Genomic DNA, 24,567 nt, shown 5'->3' with positions numbered 1-24,567 from the left:
CCTCACCTTCACCATCTCAGTACAGCCAAACGCGCCCTCACCTTCAGTCTCAGAACAGCGGGACACGTCCTCACCTTCACCATCTCAGTACAGCAGGACGCGCCCTCACCTTCACCGTCTCAGTACCGCCAGAAGCGCCCTCACCTTCACTGTCTCAGTACGGCGGGACACGCCCTCACCTTCACCATCTCAGTACAGCCCAACACGCCCTCCCCTTCACGGCCTCAGTACAGCAGGACACGCCCTCACCTTCACAGTCTCAGTACAGCCGGACATGCTCTTATCTTCACCGTCTGAGTACAGTGGGACAGCGCTCTCACCTTCGCAGTCCCAGTGAGTGATCTATGGAACTGGCGCTTTTTTTTTTTTTTTTTTTTTTTTTGTGGAGTGCCTGAAAAATCTCTCCGGTGGTGGTGGCTGGGGTGAATTATCAAGACGAAGCAAATTGGACTGAACTATATGAGAAAAAGCCAGGCTTGTAGAAGACAGGCTGATGGAAGCCCACAGAAATGAGTGAAACTGAAGGCGGGGCAGAGGTTGCCCCAGACCTTAGCTACACACACCCCTCAGAGCTGTTTCTCAAAGATGTTTACACTAGCAAGAGGCTCAGCGTTCATCGTTTATAACAGCTTCTGGGAGCTACAGTTGAGTTTATCATCTCGCCTTTCAGTACTTACGTATGCAGGGTGGCAACTCAAGCTGTCATGGTCATGGAATTAAGAGGGACGAACGTAGACAGGTAGGGTTTCATTTTCCGTATCCCTCCAGCAAGCAGGGTGGGTGAGGATGGGGACACTTTCTTCCCCCTGCTTGACAGCCGACTTCTTAGAGGCCTTAGTAGACATCCACCAAACATCCGACCACCACAGAGGGTGAGAAGGCCCCCTCATCCAGGGCAAGCAGCTGCGGAGCTCACACGGGGTCGGGGCAAGGGCAACTGCCGCGGTGGCATTCAACATCCCGCTGGCATGCGCTTGTGGCCAGGGTAGGGGCCTGGAAGAGAGACAGGAATTAGTCATCCCACGGTTTGTCGTCTGGCGGTGTAGTTTGATACTTGAGAGATGTGATCTTTATTTCAGAAACACCATCTGGACATCAGCCCAATTCTTGACTTTTTGATTTCTCTCAAGATGATCATTAGGAGTGGTTTCAACAAAACTGAACACAGAATTTTGAGGACCCCAAACATGACTTAAGCAGAGCCTTCAATGAATTCTTCATGAGTCGGCACCCCCGGCCCCCCCCCCGCCCCCCGCCCCCCGCCCCGCTGACTTCACCCTGGCGGGCACCTGTCTTTCTTCTTCTTTTATCACTTTTTGCTTCTCTTTTGGTTTCCAGCTCTGACTGAATTCAGACCCAAATTCTTCCCGGCCGCCTCAGGGAAACTCAGAGGCAAATTTGAGTGCAGGGAGCGGGGGCTTCGCGTGGAGCTGGGACTGCCCAGCGCTGAGAGGGACCTGAGACGCCCGCCTTCCAGGCTGCCCCGCACTGCGAGAGACCTGAGACGCCGGCGCCTTCCCAGGCTGCCCCGCGATGAGAGGCACCTGAGACGCTGGCATCTTCCCAGACTGCCCCGCGCTGAGAGGGAACCTGAGACGCCGGGGCCTTCCCAGGCTGCCCCGCGCTACGAGGGAACCTGAGACGCCGGCGCCTTCCCAGGCTGCCCCGCGCTGAGAGGGGACCTGAGGTAGCGGCCCCTTTTCAGGCTGCCCGGCGCTGAGAGGGACCTCAGACGCCGGCGCCTTCCCAGGCTGCCCCGCGCTGAGAGGGACCTGAGACGCCGGCGCCTTCCCAGGCTGCCCCGCGCTGAGAGGCACCTGAGACGCTGGCATCTTCCCAGACTGCCCCGCGCTGAGAGGGAACCTGAGACGCTGGGGCCTTCCCAGGCTGCCCCGCGCTGAGAGGGGACCTGAGGTAGCGGCCCCTTTTCAGGCTGCCCGGCGCTGAGAGGGACCTGAGATGCCGGCGCCTTCCCAGAGAGCTCCGGAGAGGCGCCTCGGGTTGCGGAGGAGGGGGTCTGCCATCCTCCCCTCTACAGGCGGGGCTGTCTTGTGATGGGGGCTCAGGATCCACTCCAGGCCCTTGACGACTCCCAGGCAGAAGTGGGGGTGGTGTTTCCTGCCACCCCTCACCAGGCAGGAATGCCAGGGATTCCGCAGCCAGAGTCGAACCTACGTTTATCTAAATGGAAGGAGAGAGGCGTCTCTGGCCAGAGGAAGAGGGGAAGTGGCACCTCCCAGAGAAGAGGTCTTCCCCAAACCACAGAGTGGCTGGTGGCCGCTTCAGGAGGAGGCTTCGGGACCTGGGGAGGAACGGCCAAGCGAGGCAGGTGTCCGTGCGGAGGACACTCCATTAAGATTCCTCCCCAAATAGTGACGGAGCTCCGGGAGCTGCCCTGTCAGGGATCTGTGGGGCATGTGTGTTTCCTTTACCACCTCCAGAAACTCCGCTACAATGGCAGTGAGTGGAGGGGGTGACCCCGCAGGACGAAGAAAACAGCAAGCCACAGTGGTTCGGAGGAAAGGCCGGCAGTGGCATAAGGTGGGTCTGCAGGGGCGGGTGAGCTGCATCCCAAGCCCAGGAGAAGCTGGAGACACCGAGAGCTGGGCCGCCCTACGAGGCTGCAGACAGAGGTGGGGCCGCCAGTTCCAAAAGCAACTCCAAGACCTCAAGGCTGTCTTCCAACAAGCTCCGCCCTGGACGCATGTCCTCTCACCAGGCGGGAGCGGGGCACCCTAGCCAGGGCTGCAGGGAGGGTGGGCGGATGCCACGGGTGCCGGGCCCTGCCTCCAGTGACAGCAGCCCGGCTGCAGAAGGTCACCGAGATGTGATGATAGGGAGCACGTGAACTCTGGGCTCATTCTAGTCCTGGCTGTCTGCCGAATGCTGGCCGCATGACATTTTGCAGTTCAGAACCCAAGATGGAGGGGTATGTGGGGCTCCTAAACAGCAGCAAGGAAACCGGCGGGCCGTTGGCAATGCCTCAGTGCGTTCAGGAAAAGGATTTCCTACCTAGAAGTGGAATCCAACCATATTATCAGTCAAGAGTAAAGAGAAAAAGACATTTTCAGACCGATACAGAGGCTGCTAGAGGATGTGCTTCACCAAAACGAGGCATCAGCCCTGAAGGAGGACCTGGCGCCAGGACACAGGAGAGACGGGGGGGGGGGGGCCCTCTGGGGACGGGAGGGGCTCCTGGGTGACAGTGCAGGAGAGCCCAGGGCTTCCAGGGGGGTCTGAACCAGCATTCTCATTGTATGGGGAGTTTTCTATTTCAGACTGAGAGGTTGGGAGAGAATTGAGGATGGGTATATGAGCAAAGCCATTTGAAAATCAAGGCAGTTATTAATTCCAGACAAAATATAATTTGTATGAGATGGGCTATGTAATCACAGCACATTAGGATACATTGGCTGCTGTGACAAAGACCTAAATAATAGTGGTCTAAATAATCTAGAAGCTCACTTTCAGGAAGCCATTAGCATGGAAGTGGATACAGCAGCTCTGCAGGCCCAGGCCTGGCCATCCTGAGCATATGGCAGGCATCTGCTCACAATCTGCCCACCATCAAGCCCACACTTCCCCCCGGGGGAGACCAGGGGAGGAGCATCTTTCCTGGTCCAATGTCCTGCCAGGAAGTTGTATGCATCATGTCCACTCATAGGCACTGACCAATGGCCAAAACCCTGTCCCACAGCCCACTGCAGAGGAGGCTTGCCCACAGGCCCAGCAACACTGGGATTGCTATAAAAGATGTCTCAAGGCAACTGGAGGAGGTTGGGCCTTGGATGGTATTAAGGGATGACTGCTAGTTTCGCTGGGTATGATAGCAATATTGTGGTGATATTGGTAAAAGCCCTTACCTGTAAGAAATACAAACAAAAGCGTTGATGGATGAGATGACACGAAGCCTGAGATCTGCTTCAGAATATCCCACATGTATTTAGCTATTACTCATGTGATTAAGAAGTAAATGTTTAAAAAGATCAAAGAATTTCTCTTGTCACATCTAGTAGAGGAGGCTGGAAGGTGATGGACGAGCCATCCCTGTCTGTGGGCATCCCCACAGCTGCTGTGAACACCCACTAGATGAGCTGATGCCCACCTAGCGTGGGGTCCACCTCCACCTGGGCCCGACGCAGGAGGGGCCCAGGGAAGGAAACAAACAGCCCTGGAGGTGGACATTTCCAACAACCCCAAATGGTCACCCTCCCCAGCAGGACATCAGTAGAAAATACCTATAACTTAGAACTCATTGAAAAGCAGTGAAACTTTTTTTTAAATTGAAGGTGAAAACCAAAAGGAAGTTTAAAGAATATTCCAACTGAGCAGAGGGGGTGGTGGGATCACCCAAAAACACTACTGTGTGGTTATGGTCATTATAAGCATAAAATATATCTAAAATACTTCACTTTAATAAAAATAAAATAACAAAGTGATAGAAAAAAATAAAACAACAAAGTGATAGAGCCTGATGTGCACAGGACAAACAGAAGTGAAGTGAAGAAGAACAAGGGAAACTGCGCGGCCAGGATCTGTGCACACGCCTGGCTGGGTTTACCACCCCAACGAGGGCTTCGTGCCACACATGGACACTGTCAGCCCACTGGCCAGAGCCTGGCTGGGTTTACCACCCCTGCGAGGGCCTCATGCCATACACAGACACTGTCAGCCCAGAGGCCAGAGCTCCCCAAAGCCAGGGCTGCTGCCTGGAGAACAGGTACCCTTGGGGTGGGAGCGGCGCCCCCCACGAGCCGCGATGGGGCTGTGTGTGCTGTCAGCACCTGGCATTGCACATTCCACGTGTGTCCCAGGAGCACCCTGTGCAGGGACCGTTCCATGCTTTCCACATTTGCTTCTCCCACGAGCCATGATGGGGCTGCATGTGCCACCGGCACCTGGCATTGCACATTCCGTGTGTGTCCCAGGAGGACTCTGTGTGGGGACTGTTCCACACTTTCCACATTGGCTTCTCTGGTAGCAGGTAAGCTCCAGGATCCCGTCAGCACTGCCTCCTCGGGTGTCCTGAAATATTCAAAGAGTATGAACAGGTTAAAAGTTTTAACCCCTGAATAGCTGGGATGTAAAAAATGAAATCTAGCAAGTGATTAAACGAAATTACAGACCTAATTGCTTACACTTAAAATAATACTAAAGCAAATGTGAGATGATGTTTAACTTGGAGGACCAGCACCGTCGGCAACGTGGTTCTGTTCTAATTTTTCACCAGGGAGGGCTCTACATTCCAGGCTGTTCATGCAGCACGATTATGAAGTCCTCAGTGTCTGTGAAGTTCAAGTGTTTTAAATGGAGCAGAGGCCCCTCCAGGGATTGCCCACCCCATTTCCACCTCAGCCCTGTTGGCAAACCACCCCTGCTGCCATGAGCAGAGAGCAGGAGCTCCCACCTTCTGATGCAGCGGCTAGATACCAGGAGGGCCACGGAAGCTGGGTCCCTGAGAGACTCTGAACCTCAGATCCAACTGGGGGATGCCAGGTGCTAATGGGACTATGTGGCCCTAGGCAGAAACTGTGACTCCACGGGACTCTTCTCTTCTGCAACCTGCTCCAAGGCTGCCCCTGTGCAGAGCTCGGCCATGGGGCTGTGGCCCTGACCCCTCTGCCAGGCTGCCCACACCACTCCAGGGGACATGGTTTCCACTCTGGGCAGCTGGTGCATTGTGACCGTGGTGCAGGTGGGGCCTCTGGGCAGAGGACATCTGGGTAAACTGGGCTACAGCGGGGCCCAGAGTTCGGGATTGAGGGGAGGCCATGCCAGGTGACCTCTGCAAAGACCTGGGGAACTGCATGCAAAATCACAGAAAGAGAAGGATATGGTTCTTAACCAGCTTTCACCCTGTCTTACATCCTCTGTGTTTACTTCCCAGTTGATCTTTAATTTCAGTTGCCAAAGCAGCTGTGTGCACCACGCAGATGAGTCCCAGGGGCCTCAGACCCGCCCAGCCGCCCGCCCAGGGTGAGAATTGAGGCTGCGGCCGGGCTGGGCAGATGGGGTTGGGGGGCACAGCTCACAGGGGCCCCCACACTCCGCACTGCCAAGTCCTCTTTTTCCAGAAGTCCCAAGCTAACTGGAAGAAAGAAAAATGGAGAGAGAGAAAGAAAGAGGGGTGAAAAAATACAGTCATAAATCTGGGACCTGTTTTTATTGGTGCTTCTATTTCAGATTTCCAGTTTGGAAAAATACTTTTTTATGCATCCGAGGCACCTTGGTGATGGTGAAATGATGATGATAAATGCAAAAAGTTTTTTAAAGTCCTTTTTATGCCCAGGAGAACAAAGCCCGGTACAGTGCAGCCGCCTCAGGGCCTCTGTCTCCCTTAAAGAGGGTTGGCTTTCCAGTTTAACTTTGCCCCATGCCTGCGTGCTGGTGTGCCTATGCCAGGATGCCCTCGGTGCCCTGAGACCCCGTCCACGCCTGGCTGCGCCTCCCAGGTTTGTCTTAGGGAGCGGAGGTTGGCCAGGCACCCTGTGGGAGGCTCAAGCAGGGAAAGTGCCTGTCGTTGGGGAATAACTCAGGGGAAGTGCTTTCAGATGAACTGCAGGGAACAAGCGAACAGTGTGGACACTGGAGCAGGGGGGCGGTGAGGAGAACAAGCGAAGAGTGTGGACACTGGAGCAGGGGGCGGTGAGAAGAACAAGCGAAGAGTGTGGACACTGGAGCAGGGGGCGGTGAGAAGAACAAGCGAAGAGTGTGGACACTGGAGCAGGGGGCGGTGAGAAGAACAAGCGAAGAGTGTGGACACTGGAGCAGGGGGCGGTGAGAAGAACAAGCGAAGAGTGTGGACACTGGAGCAGGGGGCGGTGAGAAGACATTGCAAGGTCTGCCATCCGAAGGTGGGCTCTGCGTCCCCTGGGGTGGGAGGCCATGAACACAAGGCTGGGTTTGCACCTCAGGTTTGTGCCGGGTGATGGGACCTGCTGGGGCCTCCCTGCCCTGCCTGTGAAGAGACTGTTTTTGCTGTGAGTGTGCGTGCCTGGTGGTTCTGCTGCGCCTGCATAGGTGGGTTTAATTGGCTCCAGCTGCACTGGCAGCTCCTCTCCCCCACTACGATGTGGCGCATGGAGTTATGGGTGGAGCCCTTTGAAGCAGCTGCAAGTCATTCCATCGTATAAACTGAAATAAGAAGAGGGTGAAAAATCCAAGCCTGTGACTCTGCCCGCTCCACAGCTGTGCTCACACAGCTCCATGAGACGGCCGCCCAAACAAAGCTACCTCCATGGGCCTTGGCCAGCTGACAAGAGGAAGGGAAGGAGATTACTCTAAGCCCCAGGTATTCTGGTGAGCTGGAAGCTGGCCGGGAGGGCTGGGAGCCAGTGACACCTCCAGCCAGCAGGCCTGTGAGGAGGCCCTGTCCCGGTGAGTATGCCCAGGGGCGAGGGGTGTCCGGCCACCACCGACCACCAGCTGCCCAGGAGGCAGAGGTGACCCGAGAGGGGGCTGCTCAGTTCAGGGAGGAGCCCAGCCCCCAACACAGGGCATGGATGGAATCTCTCGAGGTTCCCCGGGCATCCTGCCCACCCAAGCTGACTGCTAAGGTCATCGAAATGGAGCAGGAGCCCAGGCCTAGAGTGTCCAGGCCAAGTGACCACCATGAGTGCCTGAGAGGCCGAATGTGCAGGCTGGCTCCCGGGGCTTCTCACCTGAGCCTTCCCACCCCCTTGCCTCCACGTCTGAGAATACCCGGCGCCCCAGCATGGCCTTGGGGAGGCAGCGGTGCTGAGCACATGGGGCCAAGAGGATGGCTCTGAGCCAGTCGGGTGCTGGGACAGTGGCTGGCAGGGGATCCATTTGGAGAAGAGCCCACTGCTCTGAGCAGCTCCAGCTGCAGCTCCCGCCGCCCTCTTGTGAGGGCCTGCCTGGGCCCATGTCCAAATCCCAGCACCGCAGGCCAGACGGCCGGCAGGTCTCACGGGGTGAGCACAGCAAAGGCCGCTTTTACACGGGGCCCCCTCCAAGAGCTGCTGCCCGAGAGGGAGCGTGGCCCACAGAGACCCCCTGGACTTGGCCTCTGGGGTCCACCTGGTGGCTTCTGAGGGTGCTGCCCGACCAGAAGCTCGAATCCTGCTGGCTGCACTGTCCTGAGGCACAGCCAACACCCACTCCTGCCTCCAGCCCGATGTCCCTTCCCACTGTTAGCGAGTCCTGAGGGACGAAGGGACCACCACAGTGCGGTGGGAAAGAGAAAGCCCTCGGCTTCACCCTGGGTATGTCGTGGAGACGCAGACTCATCTGAGGTCAGACGAGGGCACTGGACTTGCCGAGGTGTCCACACTCAAAAGGAGCGTCTGGAGCGGGGGTTGGCATGAGGGGTTCAGGGGCTTCCTGGGAGCAGTTGCAGCTGACAGAGCTCTATGGAAATCAGACGTGACCTCGGGGACCGCCGGCCTGTGGGGTGTGCACCAGAACCCCACACTGCGGGAGCCCAGCCTTCCTCTCACTGGGTGGCAGTGGCTGGGCTCACATACACCCTAGCAGCGTCCAGCTCCCCTGTCAAGGAGAGACCCCTCCCCAGACTGGGCTGCGGGGCCAGCGCCAGCAGTGACAGGGTCCATCCTCACTGTCTCTTGAAGGGCCAGGCCTGCCCTGAGACTTCGATCTCGGGGACGACAGCCACCAGCTGGATGAACTGGCCCCATGTCCTTCCTACTCCTCACCTCCCTTCTCTTGCTGGGACTTCACGAGAGAGCCTGAGTTACTGAGTCGATGGGAAGCAGAAAAGACTCCCACGCAGCTCGGGCCCCTGTGGCAGGACCAGGAACGAGGGAGAGGTAGCACTTTGCCAGGGCGCTCACGGACACCAGGTTTGCTCCCCATGCACTGTCGTCTGTGCTGCACCGCAGGGGCCAGGCAGCCACAGGCATTGTTTGGGCCCCGAGCCGGTCAGGCTGGAGTCAGGTCCCACTAAGCCACACGTGCCTCTTGCTTGGGGTGGGGGCTGAGGGGTGTCTTCCTGCTGCAGGGCTGCAGCTGGTGCCTGGTTCACCCTGTCCAGACGCAGCTCTGGGCTTGCAGCCTCTGCTGCCCTGATGGGACAGCAACCTGGGCATCGCTGGAGGCTCTGAGGTCTGCACAGGGCACCATCCTGTATTCTGTAGGGTCCAGAGACCCAGAGAGGGAGGCTGGCCCAGTGCCCTGGTGGGAGAAAGGCCAGTGATGTCATCGGGGTGCTGAGGCTGGCAACCGCCTTCTACTGGACGTTACTGCTGAGAACCAGCCAGGTGCCTGCACTCACTGCTGTGAGTAATTGCCCAGTGGCCCGTGAGGTGCTGGCAGTCCCTCCATTTACGAGTTAGGAAACAGGCACAGAGAGACCAGGTGGCCTGTCCCGGCAGCACTGCTCTGGCTCTTGACTCCCATAGCAGCAGCAAAACCGCTAAAATCAATATAGATTTATCCGTTCTCACCAGGCTGTGGGCGCCTTGCAGGTCTGCGCTCCTAGCTGGGGGCCCAGGGAGACTCTGCTTCCAGGATTGCCCGAGTGTGGGAGGAACCCAGCTGCCAGCTGCAGGACTGAGGTCCCATCTCCACCCTGGCCTCTCACAGGGCCCTAAGGCCTGCCAAGCAGCAAGCAATGCCACACCTCAATCTCTCATTCTGCTTTCCGGTTCCCTGGACCCCCAGCACAATCTCCGGTGATTACCAGGTAATTCCTGTCCCAAGGCAGTGGTGCTGAGTGTCCTAACACAGTTGCCATGTGGCTCTGTGTCCTGTGCACGGGCCAGGGGTTTGAGTGGGCATCAGCAATGCTCGTGTCAGAGACCCTCCACCACGACCTGGCCACCGTGAGCACAGCTCCGTGGCCAGCACTAGAAATGGCGTCTCCTGCCTCCAGCTGTGTGACTCGGAGAAACAGGAACCTCTCCATCCTCACTGTCCGTCCACATATCCAGGGCTGTCCACGTGCAGCCACACCATGCGCTCGCCGTGTGGCCTGTCGAGAACACAGCGTCCCCCTGCCCCTGGGTGGTCTCCCAGGCATGCATGGCCACGGAGCACGGGAATGTGCGCCCCTGCCGGCAGCGCACGGGAAGACTGCATGTCGGGTTCTGAGGCTTCCTATGAAAGAGAGAACCTGAAATATCTAATTTTTTACGTTGATTACAGATTTAAATGATAAATTTTTTATAGATTGGGTTTAACAAAATATTAAAACTGATGACACCTATTGGCCCGGCACAGTGTCTCACGCCTGCAATCCCAGCACTTTGGGAGGCCAAGGCGGGCAGATCACGAAGTCAGGAGATCGAGACCATCCTGGCTAACAAAGTGAAACCCCATCTCTACTAAAAATACAAAAAACTAGTGAGTCGTGGTGGCGGGCGCCTGTAGTCCCAGCTACTCTGGAGGCTGAGGCAGGAGAATGGCGTGAACCCAGGAGGCGGAGCTTGCAGTGAGCCAAGATTGCGCCACTGCACTCCAGCCTGGGAGACAGAGCAAGACTCCGTCTCAAAAAAAAAACAAAAAAAAAAACTAATGACCCCTGTTTTTTATTTGTTTCTTAACGTGGACATTAGAAACCTTAAAATTGCTTATGTGGTTCCCATTAGATTTCCATCAGACAGCGTGTGTCTAGAAAATGGCTATAAAGTGTTCTACCTCCTGCTGATTTTATTGGAATCGTGTCTGATCTGCAGGACTAAACTTGTGGTCCAGGGAACTGTCCACACTGGAGCACACAGAGTTGCTGAGGAGCGGGTTGGTTGTTGGTTTGGTTTGGTTTCCAATTTTTGAAAATTTAATATGGAAAGATTTTGAGGTCATGCATGGTCTACAAATGACGTTTCTGTCCCGATTCAGGATGGGTGCTCACACACCTGAGTCCACCCACACAGGCCTGTGAGTAACACGCACGTGTGTACCTGAGCATGTATGTACCTGAGCACATGTGTACGTGAGCACGTGTGGCGGTACCAGCACAGGGATGAGCTGTGGCCTCACAGGCTTCTCGCTGCTGCAGCTGGACGTGCCACTGTGAACGGTCGGGGCAGGGGCCTCCTGCCCTCCTGCTGTGTGTGGCAGCCACAGGTCCCTGTGCCTGCAGCCTGAGACAGGTGCCCAGAGTTGCTGCCTGGGGGTGAGTGAGTTCTGCTGGAGGAAATGATGTAGAACTGCGAGGATGCCGCAAGAAGGCAACAGCAGAGTCAGAAGTTCAGGAGAAGAAGACAGAGGTAACAGGGAATTGCTCCTCAGCAACGACACGTGAGAGCCGCGTGTGCCGTGATCCCAGGCAGCTGCGGCTGCACGGATGCCACGTGGCGGGGAACCCGGCTTCCGGACCTGCCCTCAAGGGCTGAGCCTCTCACGCCCAGCCTCATTCCTCCCCATCTTGGGGGTGCCGCTCTCGTGCTGCACAGGGTCCACCAGCTGTGCAAAGCCTGTCTTCATTTTGTTAGTCAAAGTCCTAGGATGGGGGCCTGCCCACCCATGTCACCCTGCGATGAGGACAGCAGGGATGGAGCCTTCCTTGGTCTGAGCTTGGGGCTGCAGCCCTGCGGCCTCTCCCACTCTATATGCACAGCTGCGGTTCTCTGCTGGGTAGTCCTAGTGGACCCGGGGGGCCTTGACCTGGCTGAACAGAGCCCTGCATGTGAAGTGCTGTCATGCAGCCTCAACACAGAACCTCCTAAAACACTGCAGAGGCTCCAGGCTCACACGACACCCGAGCCAGCACTGCCAGGAGCCAGGGCCCAGGAAGGGCGTTGCCGGAACAAGTGCTGGCCCCTCACCCCTGTGTCTCCAGCGGGGCCACATCATGCATGTCACAGATGACGGCCCTGGTACTTGGGTCAACACCCTGTGTTCACACGTACTGAAGCTGTGAGTCAGGTAGGGGACGGGGGTTGGGACTGCCCGCTGCCTGTTCCCTCAGTGGGAGAACCTGGCCTGCACCCGGAGCTGCACTGCTGCCCTCACCCCAGGGCCTCCCGGAGAGGACAGAGCCACCAGCAAACAGCTTCTCCCTCACAGCCCAGGGAGGCCTGCACACCCTCCGCAGAAGTCTCGGTCACCCCCATTTCTAAGTGCCCCGCCATAGGCAGCCCTCGGGAGCCCCCATGTGTCGGCCACCACCTTGGAGGGCTTGGCATGGACAGTAGGCCATAGTGGGGGCATCCGGGGTGTCCCATGGGGACCAGTGGGGGGCCAGCTGCCCCAAAGCATGGGCTGACTCCTCCCTCCCCCAACATGCTGCAGTTCCCACTTTGTTAAGCCCTTGGGATGCAGCTGATTAAAGAGCCGTTTGGGTTAAACGAGATCCTGGTCTGAAAATGCAGATGCGTCTGGATTATCAAAAGGCCATTAGTCACCCACGCGTTAGTCTGAGTAAGTTTAGTCTGCTTGATTTTACTTCTGCTGGTCTGACTTTTGGATGGGGGTCTAGGGAGGAGCTTCTGGAGCTCCAGCAACCCCGAGGGATGGACTGAGGGTCTGTGCCCCCCTCACCTGCTTGGTCCTGCCCCTCAAGGCCTTCCTGAGCCCCAGGCTTGTGTGGACACAGGGAAGCCCTGCTGGAGGGCCCTCTTTACATGGGGAGGCCTGAGCCCTGAGCAGTCAAGGAAGTTTTGGAAGTGAGTAGCTATCGCTTCTCCACCTGCTCCTGCCTGGACAGCGCCCTTCAGAACTTAAGCCCGTCCATGAGACAGCACCTATGAGGGCCAGACGCTGAGTCACTCCATGAAGGCCAAAGGTGAGCACACAGGGATTTCTCTCTCAAGACACAGTGCAAGTAGCAAGTGCAGACGTGGGTGTTGACACACAGGCACACATATGCACATATGCACACACACATGCCCACATGGCACACATGTACATGTGCACTATACACATGCACACGCACATACAGCATACATATGCACACAGGCATGCACACAAATATGCTCACATGCACAGTGCATACACAGCATACATATGCTGACATGCTTGTGCACATGGCATACATATGCTCACATGCACAGTGCACGTGCACATGGCATACATATACGCACATGCAGTGCACATGCACACACGGCATTCATATGCTCACATGCTTGTGCACATGGCATACATATGCTCACATGCACAGTGCACGTGCACATGGCATACATATACGCACATGCAGTGCACATGCACACACGGCATTCATATGCTCACATGCTTGTGCACATGTATACAGCATACATATGCTCATGCTTGTGCACATGGCATACATATGCTCACATGCAGTGTGCACACAGCATACATATGCTCACATGCACAGTGCACACATGCACATGGCATATGCTCACACGCACAGTGCACATGCACACATGGCATACATATGCTCACATGCACGGTGCACATGCACATGGCATCCATATGTTCACACATGCACACATACCATTCACATGTATATGCACTCGGCTCGTGCACACATGCCACCTACATGCCACCACATGCACACAGGTGCACATTTGCAGGCTCACACACTTCCTGATGGCTGTGTGGGTGCCACGCCAGTCCTTCCTCCCTGGGGCACTCCTGTCCTTCTGTATTTTGGTTGTGCCCTGGGAGCCGAGAAGGCTCTGGCCTGTTTTTACTGGGATTCAGAGGCATTGTGGACTGCAGAACTGTGTCAACCCCACCCATTTTCTCCACAAATGTTCTTTACTAAGAGAAACTTAATTGAGAACATTAAGCAGAAACCGAAGAGATTGTCGACTTAATAGTGGGAATGGCCCTGGTACACCTCGTTCTGAGGCGTGGGGCGAGTCATTAGGCTCCTGCCTCAGCTTCCCCTCTGTGGGTCGGTGGCATGGCCTGTGTGGGCTCTCAGGAGATTAATGCTATGAACCCCCATGGGAGGGGCTGCTCTGTGCTATTTTGGCAGGTTTTTCATCACCTCAAAGGGGCCTGGAGTTGGGAGAGAAAGAACAAAATGAAAAGGTGCCTTTGATGACAGCCGCCAGCCCGAGCCCCGAGCCGTTCTCTCTGGGAGCTGCAGGAGCCATGGCCACATGCGCTGCAGAGGGGCTGCCTGTGTGCAGCCTGAGGACAGGGAGGCTCCACATGCAGCCAGACGGAGCGGCCCCGTGGCTCTCCACAGCCCCAACCCGTGCCCCTGCACCGAGCTCAGGGAGGACACTACCTTCTAGAACGGATGCCAGCCCCACAGACGCACCTTGGAATCCCCTTGGAGCCCACAGGAACCACTTTTTTCTGCTTAATTCATTGTCTTATGGTCCTGGGGCTGCCAGGTCAATGTTGCACAATGTTCCATGGGGCTGTGGGGCCCTTGGCATCCTTCACTGCTGTGGGGAACTTAACAACTTATCCTCTCAGAACCCTGGAGGCCAAAGTCTGAAACCCCGGTGCGATAGGGAGTGGGGAGGGTATGCTCCCCGGGTGCTCCTGTTGTGGGCAGGATGTGCCCCCCGGGTGCTCCTGGGTCCTCCTAGGTGCGGGCAGGGCGTGCTCCCCCGGTGCTCCTGGGCATGGGAAGGACGTGCTCCCCGGGTGCTCCTGGTGGCTCCTAGCCACCTGTCCCAGCACCTGCTGCTCTTGGCTTCCCTGGCTTGTACTGCTGCTCCAACCTTACCCTCTGCCTCCCACGGCACCATGTTGGTCTCTCTCAGGAGGATGCCTGTTCCTGGACTTGGGTCACCCCCCGTGCTTATCTTGACCACATCTGCAGGATCCTGTTTCCAAATGAGGTCCCACTCTCAGGTCTCAGGGGCTGGGACTTCCTTCCACACACTTCCAGGGGACACATTTGAATCCACAGCTCCCCGCCGTGTTCCCATCTTTCCCTGCTCTGGAGTTCACACTTTTCTGGTGCAGAGATGGCCCTCAGGCCCTAGCCCCAAAGGCCTCGTCTACACCGCACTCCCTGGTGGTGGTCAACCAAGCTGCACCTTGAACCTCGGAGCTCTGGAGGGACCGACGCCTTGTGGTGGGTCCAGGTGGCCTGAGGGCTAGAGAGGTAGAGCTTGTGTAGATGGGAAACCCCAGCTGGGAGCAGGCCGGCTGGGCAGGAGGGGCCGGGAGCCAAGCTGCAGGGCTCGGGGAGGCTTGCGCCCACGTGAGCAGGACCCACGCTGCTTGCTCTCCTGCCACTCCTGCCGGCACTGGGTGTGCTGGGGGCCGGGCCAGTGTATCCACTGCTCCAAGAGGCACTTGCTCCTCCTCTCCACTACAGCGCCCCTGCATGCCCCCCGTGATGTCACATGCCTCCACATGCTCCCCATGTCCCCCCATGTCCCCCGGCCCCCACATGCCCCATCCCCATGTGCTCCCATGTGGCACCTCCCAGCTCACCTGGACACATGAGTCTCGGGGTAACCAGCCCCCCTGCAGAAGCTCAGACAGCAAGTGGGAGTCAGCAGCCAGGCAGGAAACTCGGGCTTTGTGCTTGGAGGGAAGCCCACCCGATAGGAAAATGCTTTCGAAGCTTGTGGATCGGAGAGGTCAGTGGTGCACCGGGTGGTCAGGACGATCAGTCAGGACGATCAGCCCCATTTCTCAGGTAAGAAAACCAGGCGCCAAAACTTTCAGCAACTTGCGTACAGCAGCAGGTGGGTCACCCACCAGCAGCAGAACCAGTGCAACCCCGGCAGGTCCGGGGCTGGAGGCGCCCCTGCACCCCACACCTCCCCTAAACCCCCCCACCCTGCACAACCCTGCTCCATGCACCCAGCACCATTGCATCCCACACGCTCCTGCAACCCCCGCCCCGCACACCCCATGCCCCACACACCCAGCATCCTGCACCCAGCAGCCCCCGCCCCACACTCCATAACCCCCGCACCTGCTGTGCCCCTGCACACTCCCACACCCCACACTCCTGCACCCCATACCCTTGTACCCCATACCCTCGTCCCCACTCTGCACCACTGCACCCTGGCCAAGGCCCGCAGGTGCCAGGGCAGCAGGGAGCCCCTGTCACAGCAGTGAAGGATGCCAAGGACACCACAGTCCCACACTGTGGACACCCTGGACTCTGGTTGCTGTGCCAAGCCCTGGGGGTGCCTCCCTGCCTGTGTCCTCTGCTCTGAGCCTGGCCCCCTCTGGCGGGGTTCGGGTTCCTGGTAGGAGCCCAGCTTGCCTGGCTCCAGCACTCCCTCAGGGCCTCCTACACCACACCCAGGCTCCGTGCAGGCCTAGCACGCCCCTCCCAGCCCTCGTGGCCAGAGAAGGGAATGGCTTTCAAAAGAGGAGCCCCTTGGAGTCCAAGATTCTTCAAAGCTTCCAAAAGAAGTTCTGTATTTTGGACGTCAGTTTCTTTCAAATAACTCATTTTGTGAAACACATATGACAATTGTAGGATGGAAAAAGGCATGCAGAGCTGTGACACTTTCTTTTAGAGGTGCAGTACAGCACGTCCATGTCCTCCCAACACCACGAGTGCAGCCGCACCGAAGCCAGGGAAGCAGGTGCGTTCCTCCACGGGTCCTGGTTTAAAGCAGGTGGAAACGCCACGGCTCGGGATTGAGGTGGTAATGGACATCCCAGTCCTCAGGTGGGGTTAAGTCCTCCTCCTGCACAGACCGTGCTGGGGGCATGCCTCCCTCCCACGATGCTGGGGGGACTTTGCAGTGCCCCCCAGGAAGCGCTGGTGGGGCAGGCTGCAGGAGCCAAGGCCAGGGTCCTGGCACGGGACTACGGGGCCCTTGGCATCCTTCACTGCTGTGACGGGCTCCCTGCTGCCCTGGCCCCTGCGGGCCTTGGCCAGTCCCCAACGCCAGGTTGTGGTAGTGGAGACCTGGGGGTGGTCAGCGGCCCCCTGTGGAGGTTCTGCCATGTGTGTCAGGGCCCCAAGCAGGGCTGCACCCAGCACCATCGCAACCCACACGCTCCTGCAACCCCCTGCCCTGCACACCCCTTGCCCCACGCCCTCACACACCCAGCATCCTGCACCCAGCAGCCCCCCACGGAGGCTCTGTCCCCACTGATCATCAGTGCGGACACACATCCACGGGAGGGGCTATCGTTTTCCCCACCGTCCAATGAGGAAACCAACCAAGACAGACTCAGCACCGAGCAGGAGTCAGACCCTGGTGGAGGTGGATTCTCTTCACCGTGGCACAGTCCTGCTCAGTCCCTGGACTGCCCCCTGCACCCAGCAGCACAGGCTGCAGAGACCAGGAGATGCGGGCAGGAGCTTCCCCCTCGCCTGCCTCACTCCTGCCCACCCAGTGGGCGCCCCGTAGATGGGAGTCGCTCTCCGCCTGGCACTTGGACTGCTGGGCTGAGTCATGGCTGCAGGCAGCGGCTCAGTGGCATCTCCCAGGTGCCACCACAGGGACACCCTCCGTGTCTCCAGGCTGTGCTGTGGCTCCGCGGAGCCAAGCTTCCCCACACCACTGAGTCGGGGGCTGCGGTGGCTGGACCTGGGCCCGGCTGCTCGGATGCTGGAACGCTGCTCTCAGCCTGGAGGCTGGCAGGCCTGCCAGGGGCCAACGGGCATCGCCCGCCTGAAGCTCTTTGCCTTCGAGGGAGCTTCGGCACCAGCCAGGGGCAGTTGATGAGAAATTCAGAGACACGTGCGGACTTCTCTGTGTCTTCTGAACAGCCACCGTCTCACCCGCCTCTGGTCAGAGGACTCTGGAAACCCTGCGTTTCTGGTATGTGTAGAAAACCGACACGCTAAGCCGCAAAGCCGCCCCCTTCAAGACGCAGCACACACGAGGCTCGCCCTGCCACAAGCACTGGTACCAGCTCACTTTCCACTCGGCTCAGCGGGACTGCCGGCCGGGCCGAGTGCGCAGCTGCACAGAGGTTTAGAGTGAGGCCTTCGCTTCGCTCTCTGGTCCAAGAGTTACAGCATCTGGTGAAGTGTCTCTTTTTCCTTTTTTGGACAGTTAAGCTACAGCAATGGGCCAGCTGGCACCAGTGTGGAGAGACAGGTATTCCTCACTTTGTGGCACCAGTGTGGTTCTGGCAAAGTTGCCTCTTTTCCAGTAAAACAAGTCTTCTCTCCCCACTGCCTTCCATTTTAGGACCAGAGGTTTGTCCCTGGGGAAGCAACCTCAATTACAGTGAGCTTTGCCTTCTGTGGAAAGAGCCCGGCCACCAGCGGCACAGAAGCCAGATGCCTGGCCATGCCCCCCCACGAACCTCAGTGTCCCCCAGGACGCCCGTGCCCCACTCTGCCTCACCTGTACCGCTTCCCTCATCGCCACACTCAGTCCCTCAAAGTGCCCACTCCGCAGCTCCACGCCCCTGCCCGGTGCAGCCTCAGCCCTGTCCCACCTGCAGTGTGCCCAGCCCAAGTGCCCAAAACCCAGAGCCTCGGGCTCAGGGCAAAAGGAAGCCGCCCCGTTCCATCACACCAGGGTCCCCACTGCACTTGTTTAGAGCAGAGCGCAACTCTCCTTGCATCTGAGCCCCTTCACGCAGGTGACTCTGAGAGGCTCAGGACAGAGCATTGCAGGGGAGACAGAGGAGGAAGGACTCAGGCTGTGAAGAGGGGCTCAGCCTCACCAAGCAGCCCGTTCTATTCATTTAGCTTAGCAAAACGGCCACCCACCCCCCCTCCCAGCCCCTGCTTGGGGAGAGACCACTGGGGCCGTCCCGTCCCCGACTTCTATTTTGTTTTCGCCAGAGCCGCCTCCAGCCTCCCTCTTCACTTTTTATGTCGACTCTGGGGCCCTGCTGGCTGAAAGTGAGTTCTGTTTTCCGGCAGCCTTGTGGCTTTTGGACTCGGCCTTGAAATTAGTTCATGGCGACCCAGGCACACATCGCGCTGGGAAGCCACGTGGGAGCCGTGCGGGTGGAGCGGCCGCCGCAGCCAGACTGAAATGTATCACAGCGCCTGGGCCTCGTCAGGCCTTTATGACAGAGTGTAAAGGGAATTGCTGCTTAGTCACCAATTTGCTTGGCAAGATCGGGTGGATCAGGAAACACATCAAAGGTCAGACAGTAGGAGTTTGTCTAGACACTCTATTTTGGACTCGACGCTCACCCGAGGTGTTTCTGTAGCAACCTTTACAACACTGCTGTTCCGGCAAAATCGGAGAAAACACTGTCCCTCCTGTCAGCAGGTAGCGCCCGCTCTGAAAATCCTCGCCCCGTCGCCGGGTCTGCTGCGGCGCCTCCAACTCCATTTAGAACGAGGAAGCCCGTCGGGGAGGCCCCTGGGAGGGACCGGCTGCTTGGGCGGAGGCCAGGCCTCGGGAAGCTCGTCCAAGGCTCACGGGCAAAAGCGCCAAGAAATGGAAGTGGCTCATTTTTCCTCTGGGCCTGAGGGGAGGGTTTTGATTTTTACAGCCGCCCGCAGTCATTTCTCACAGGTTTAAAGCAGACGTTTCCAGGGAGGGAGGGAGAAGGGAGATGGGGAAGGGTGGGGAGACGCCTGAGGAGGCAGCCACCTCAGGGGATCCCTGAAAGCCTGGACGTGCTCTGCCCAATGGTTCAGTCCCCTGGGGACACGTGGTCATGTCTGGAGGCATCTGTGGCTGTCACGGTCACGGTAGGGAGTGCTCCTGGTATCGAGGGGTGGGGCTGCTTCCTTCTGCCTGTCCCCGCTGCCCTCCCCATCCTCCATGTCTCACTCTTCATCGTGCCCGAGGGCCCTCTGCGAACCAGGAGAGGGGACGGCCAGGGCTTCGGCTTCCCTGCATTTCCCCGGGAGTGGGGGAGCCAGGAGCAGTCCGTGGGTTCCCTCTTCCTCCCGGGGCCCCGGCACCAGATCCCAGAGCGCCCTGCCACACAGTGGGTTCCCTGGCCTCGAAGCCCTCCTGGGGCCCTGCGGGGGAGGTACACAAAGGTGGCTCGACAGCTCCTTAGCACACGACCTCCAGCAACTTCAGCCTCCCCTGCCTCAGTTTCCTGAAGTCTGAAGGGAGGACGAGTGGCACGATGATTCCTGGGCAGAAACCTCAGGGCACGGTGACTGCAGGCCCCAGGCTTCTCTCCCACTGACTGCCCAGGGGAGTGAAAGTCCAGGACTCTGTGCATGCCTGGGGACCTGGGCAGTGGGGGCAGAACTGGGGACCTGGACGCAGCATCGGCCGACCTTGCTGGTGAGGGGTGCAGGCTCCCAGGCCCTGGCTTCCACATCCAGACACCACCCACACCCATGCAGGAGCAGGACTCGAACCCACCTCTCTCACCTCCTTGTGCTGCAGGGAACATTCGAGTCCTGATGTGGACTCTGTCTGACTGCAGCAGAAAATCCAGAGATGGCCTATGCCACCACTGTGACGGGCTCTGGCCAGAGAAGCAGGAGGGAGGTGGGTCCACAGCTGCTGTTTCTGAGCCGTGGCAGGGGCAGGGGCATCCAGAGAGCTCCCTGAGATGCAGCCTCTGCTTCAGCCCGACAGACATGTAGCTGCTTCTGGAGCACGCCCGGGGGACGCCCTTTCTTCCTATGGGATGCCAGCTAGACTTACTGTGCAGACAGGGCCTGAGCCAGACCAGAGGCACTGGCTTCTAGGCGTGGGACCTTCTTAGCGCAGGACCTTCTCAGCGCGGGACCTGTAGCTGCCTTTCCCACACTCACACAGGCTCCTCCCATTGTCCTAAGAACCCTGTGGTGGTGCAGGCAGGGGTTACCCAAATGCTGACCCATGTGAGTCCGACAGGAGCGCAGCGCCCGCCCGAGGGGCTTTGACCTCATGCTCGCCACTGTGATCATTGTCACTCACTGTTACTCAGAGCTGCTCTGTTTGGGAGGGGAAGCCACGCTGTGGAGGCTGAGGAGCAGCTAGGGCGCGTGCCTGGCCCTGCCCTCCAGCTGGCCTGCGTTCCATGCATGAGAGCCTTGCCTAGAAGTCCCTCGGGGTGGGGGGCCGCCTGAGCCCCCCACCTTGCAGCCCCCCTCATTCTCATGCAGTGGGTCCCCTTTGCTGTTGAACTTGCAGCTTCTGCAGGCAAGAACCAGGTGATGTCCCCTCTGTTCTCCAAGAGCAGCTGCGGAGGAACTTGGGGTAGAAGTGAATGAATGAGTGACACACTGAGGATGCAGATGCCTTGACTGCAGAGGAGCAAAGACAGACATTTCATTTGACTGCTCGGAAACCACACAAGCAGGAAGAGAATGAAATGAAATATTTAAAGTGTTGAGAAAGGAAAAAACAGACCCCAATCTGGAATTCTGTACCCTGTGAAATTATCCTTTAAAGTGAAGGAGAAAAAAAAGACTTCCTCAGAAAAACAAAACTGAAGGGCATCAGTTGCCAGTAAACCTGCCCTGTGAGAAATGCGAAAGGAAGCTCTTTAGAGAGAAAGAGAATACTACTCAGATCCAAAGACAGGAAGAATATTGGAGAAGGAAAAAGCAAAGTAAGATAAAAACACTTTGTTCTGATTCTCCACTGGTCTAATAGGTAAGTTTGTCCAAAGTAATAACAGCAACAATGCATCTGGTCATGTGTGCTTACATATGTTAAGTATGTATGCTAACATGTATATATGCATGCATACCTAGGTATGCTGATATGCAAGTGAAATCAATTGCAGCAATGACACAAAGGATGGGAGGAAAAAATTAAAGTGATTTTGTTATGAGAAGGTGTCACACTATCCATGAAGTGGTGTTGTATTATTTGAAAATGGGCCTGGATTCGTTGTTCATGTATGTTATAAACTTTAGGGCAACCATTAAAAAAAGTTAAAAAGTATAATTGATATGCTAATAAAGGAGTGAAAATGTAATCATATAAAATACTCAAAACCACAAATGACAGAAAAAGAAGACAAAAATAGGAACAGAGAACATGGGCAACAAATAGAAAATGGTAACAGACATGGTAGATATTAACCCAACTGTATCCATAATTACCTTGAATGTGAATACTGAAGATGCACCAGTTAAAAGATAGACTGTCCAGGAAACAACACCAAACTATATATTGTCTATAAGAAACCCACTTTAAATATAAGTACATGTAGATTAAAAGTAACTGAATAGAGAAATTTATACCCTGCTAACACTAAGAAAGTGGGAGTAGCTATATTAATTTCAGACAGTACCTTCAGAGTGAGGAGAGGGTCAGGGATGAAGCAGAGCATTCAATAATGATAAAAGGGTCAATTCTCCAAAAAGATAACAATCCTGAAAGTGGGTGTGACTGCCAACAGAACATCAAACTACTTAAGGCAAAACAGATAGAAATACAAGGAGAAATAGATTAATCTACTATTAGAGTTGGAAACTTCAGTGTTTATCAGAAATGGATAGATCCAGTAGGCAAAAAAAAGAAAAAATCACTAAGGATAAAGTCAAACTCAACACCATCAACCAAATGAATATAATTGACATCTATAGACTATTTCATCCAACAGCAGAATAGCAACCTTCTTGAGCTCACCTGGAACATTCACCAAGATAGATCACATCTGGGTTATAAATCATACCTTAACAAATGTAAAAGAATTGTGTATTAGTCCACTTTCACAATGCTGTAAAAGAACTATCTGAGACTGGGTAATTTATAAAGAAAAGAGGTTTAATTGACTCACAGTTCTACATAGCTGGGAAAGGCCTCAGGAAACTTACAACCATGGTGGAAGGCAAAGGGGAAGCAAGGCATGTCTTATGTGGTGACAGGAGAGAGAGAGAGTGAAGGAGGAAGTGACACCCTTTAAACCATCAGATCTCGTGAGAACTCACTATCATGAGAACAGCATGGGGGAAACTACTCCCATGATCCAATCACCTCTCAGCAGGTCCCTCCCCTGGGTGAGAGCAGACATTGCCTGATTTCTGTTTGATATGGTTTGGCTCTGTGTCCCCACCCAAATCTCATCTCCAATTGTGGAGATTACAAATTTCAGCTGAGATTTGGGTGGGGAGACAGAGGCAAACCATAGCAAATAGAAATCAGGCAATGTCTGCTCTCAGACCACAATGCAGTTAAACTAAAAACCAGTTAACAGAAAGGTAACTAAAAAATCACAAAATACATAGAGACTAAACAACACATTTCTACATGACACATGAGACAAAGAAGAAATACCAAGGGAAATTTAAAAATATTTTGAACTAAATGAAAATGAAAACACAACTTATCAAAATTTATGGGATGCAACAAAAGCAGTACTTAGAGGGAAATTTATAGCATGTATATATGTTAGAAAAGAAGAAAGATCTAAAACCAATTACCTAAGCATCCATCTTAGGAGACTAGAAAAAGAAGAGCAAATTGAATCCAAAGTAAGCAGAAGAAAAGACATAACACAAATTACAGCAGAAATCAATAAAATTGAAGGCAGAAAATCAATAGAGAAAAGCAATGATACCAAAAGCTAGTTATCTGAAAAGACAAAGAAAATTGATATGCCTCTAGCTAGGCTAAGAAAGTGAGAGAGAAGACACAAATGAATATCAGAGTGAAAGAGGGGACAACACTATGGATCCTGTGGACAGGAAAAGGATAATAAGGGAGAAATATGAAAAACTCTATGCCCATTTGTAACCTAGATGAAATGGACCAACTCCTTGAAAGACACAGTCTGTCAAAACTCACGCAAGAAGAACTAGCCAATCTAAATAGACCCATATCTATTGAAGAAATTGAATAAATAACTAACAACTTTCCAGGTCAGGCATGGTGGCTCACGCCTGTAATTCTAGCACTTTGGGAAGCCAAGGCGGGAGGATCACTTGAGGCCAGAAGTTCAAGACTAGCCTAGCCAGCATGGGGAAACAACGTCCCTACTAAAAATCCCCCCAAAATTAGCCGGATATGTTGGCACACATCTGTAATCCCAGTGACTTGGGAGGCTGAGGCAGGAGAATTGCCTGAACATGGGAGGCAGAGGCTGCAGTGAACTGAGATCATACTACTGCACTTCAGCCTGGGCAGCAGAGTGAGACTGTCTCAAAATTAATCAATTAATTAATTAACAAGTTTCCAAATCAGAAAACATCAAATCTAGATGGGTTTACAGTGAATTTTGCCTAACATGTGAGGAATAAATTATGCCAATTCTCTACAACCTCTTTCAGAAGATACAAGCTGAGAAAATATTTCCAAACTCATTCTATGAGGCCAGCATCACCCTACTACCAAAACCAGATGAAGATAAGAAAACCACAGACCAATATATCTCATGAACATAGATGCAAAAATCCTCAGCCAAATATAATCAAATTGAATTCCATAATATAGACAGAGAATTATACACCAAGACCACATGGGACTTACCCCAGGTGTGCAAATCTGGTTCAGCATTTGGAAATCAATAATGTAATCCATCACGTCAACATGCTAGGGAAGAAAAATTGCATTATCACATCAAGAGATGCAGAAAAATCACTTGACAAAATCCAGTAGCCATTCATGATAAAAACTCAGTGAACTAGGAATATAGGAGAACTTCTTCAACTTGCCACAGAACATCTACAATAATAATGGTGAGAAACTCAAAGCTTTCCTACCAAGATCAGGATCAAGGCAAGGATGTCCTCTGTCACCTCTTTTCAATATCATACCCGAAGTCCTAACTAATGCAATAAGACAAAAAAGGCAAATAAAAAGTATACTGAATGGAAGGGAAGAAATAAAACTGTTCACAGGCAACATGATGATCTATGTAGAAAATCCAAAAGAATTGACCAAGAAAACAACAAAGAAAACCCTCCTAGAA

The 24,567-nt window shown here is 55.1% G+C and overlaps 1 protein-coding gene across 1 annotated transcript in view; it reads right to left on the bottom strand.

The window, feature by feature from the left end:
- Positions 1-1,325: 1,325 nt before the first annotated feature.
- Positions 1,326-24,567, bottom strand: part of LOC106994590 (uncharacterized) — a 98,905-nt gene continuing 75,663 nt past the window's right edge. Inside the window, exon 3 of the mRNA XM_077974877.1 lies at positions 1,326-5,025. Coding sequence (XP_077831003.1) covers positions 4,599-5,025 — 427 coding nt within the window. The 3' untranslated portion in view covers positions 1,326-4,598. The remainder of the gene's footprint in view (positions 5,026-24,567) is intronic.

This window comes from Macaca mulatta, chromosome 18, assembly GCF_049350105.2.
Source record: "Macaca mulatta isolate MMU2019108-1 chromosome 18, T2T-MMU8v2.0, whole genome shotgun sequence".
Classification (NCBI taxonomy): Eukaryota; Metazoa; Chordata; class Mammalia; order Primates; family Cercopithecidae; genus Macaca; species Macaca mulatta.
The sequence above is the reverse complement of the archived record's forward strand: the minus strand, read 5'-3'. Positions and strand labels throughout refer to the sequence as shown.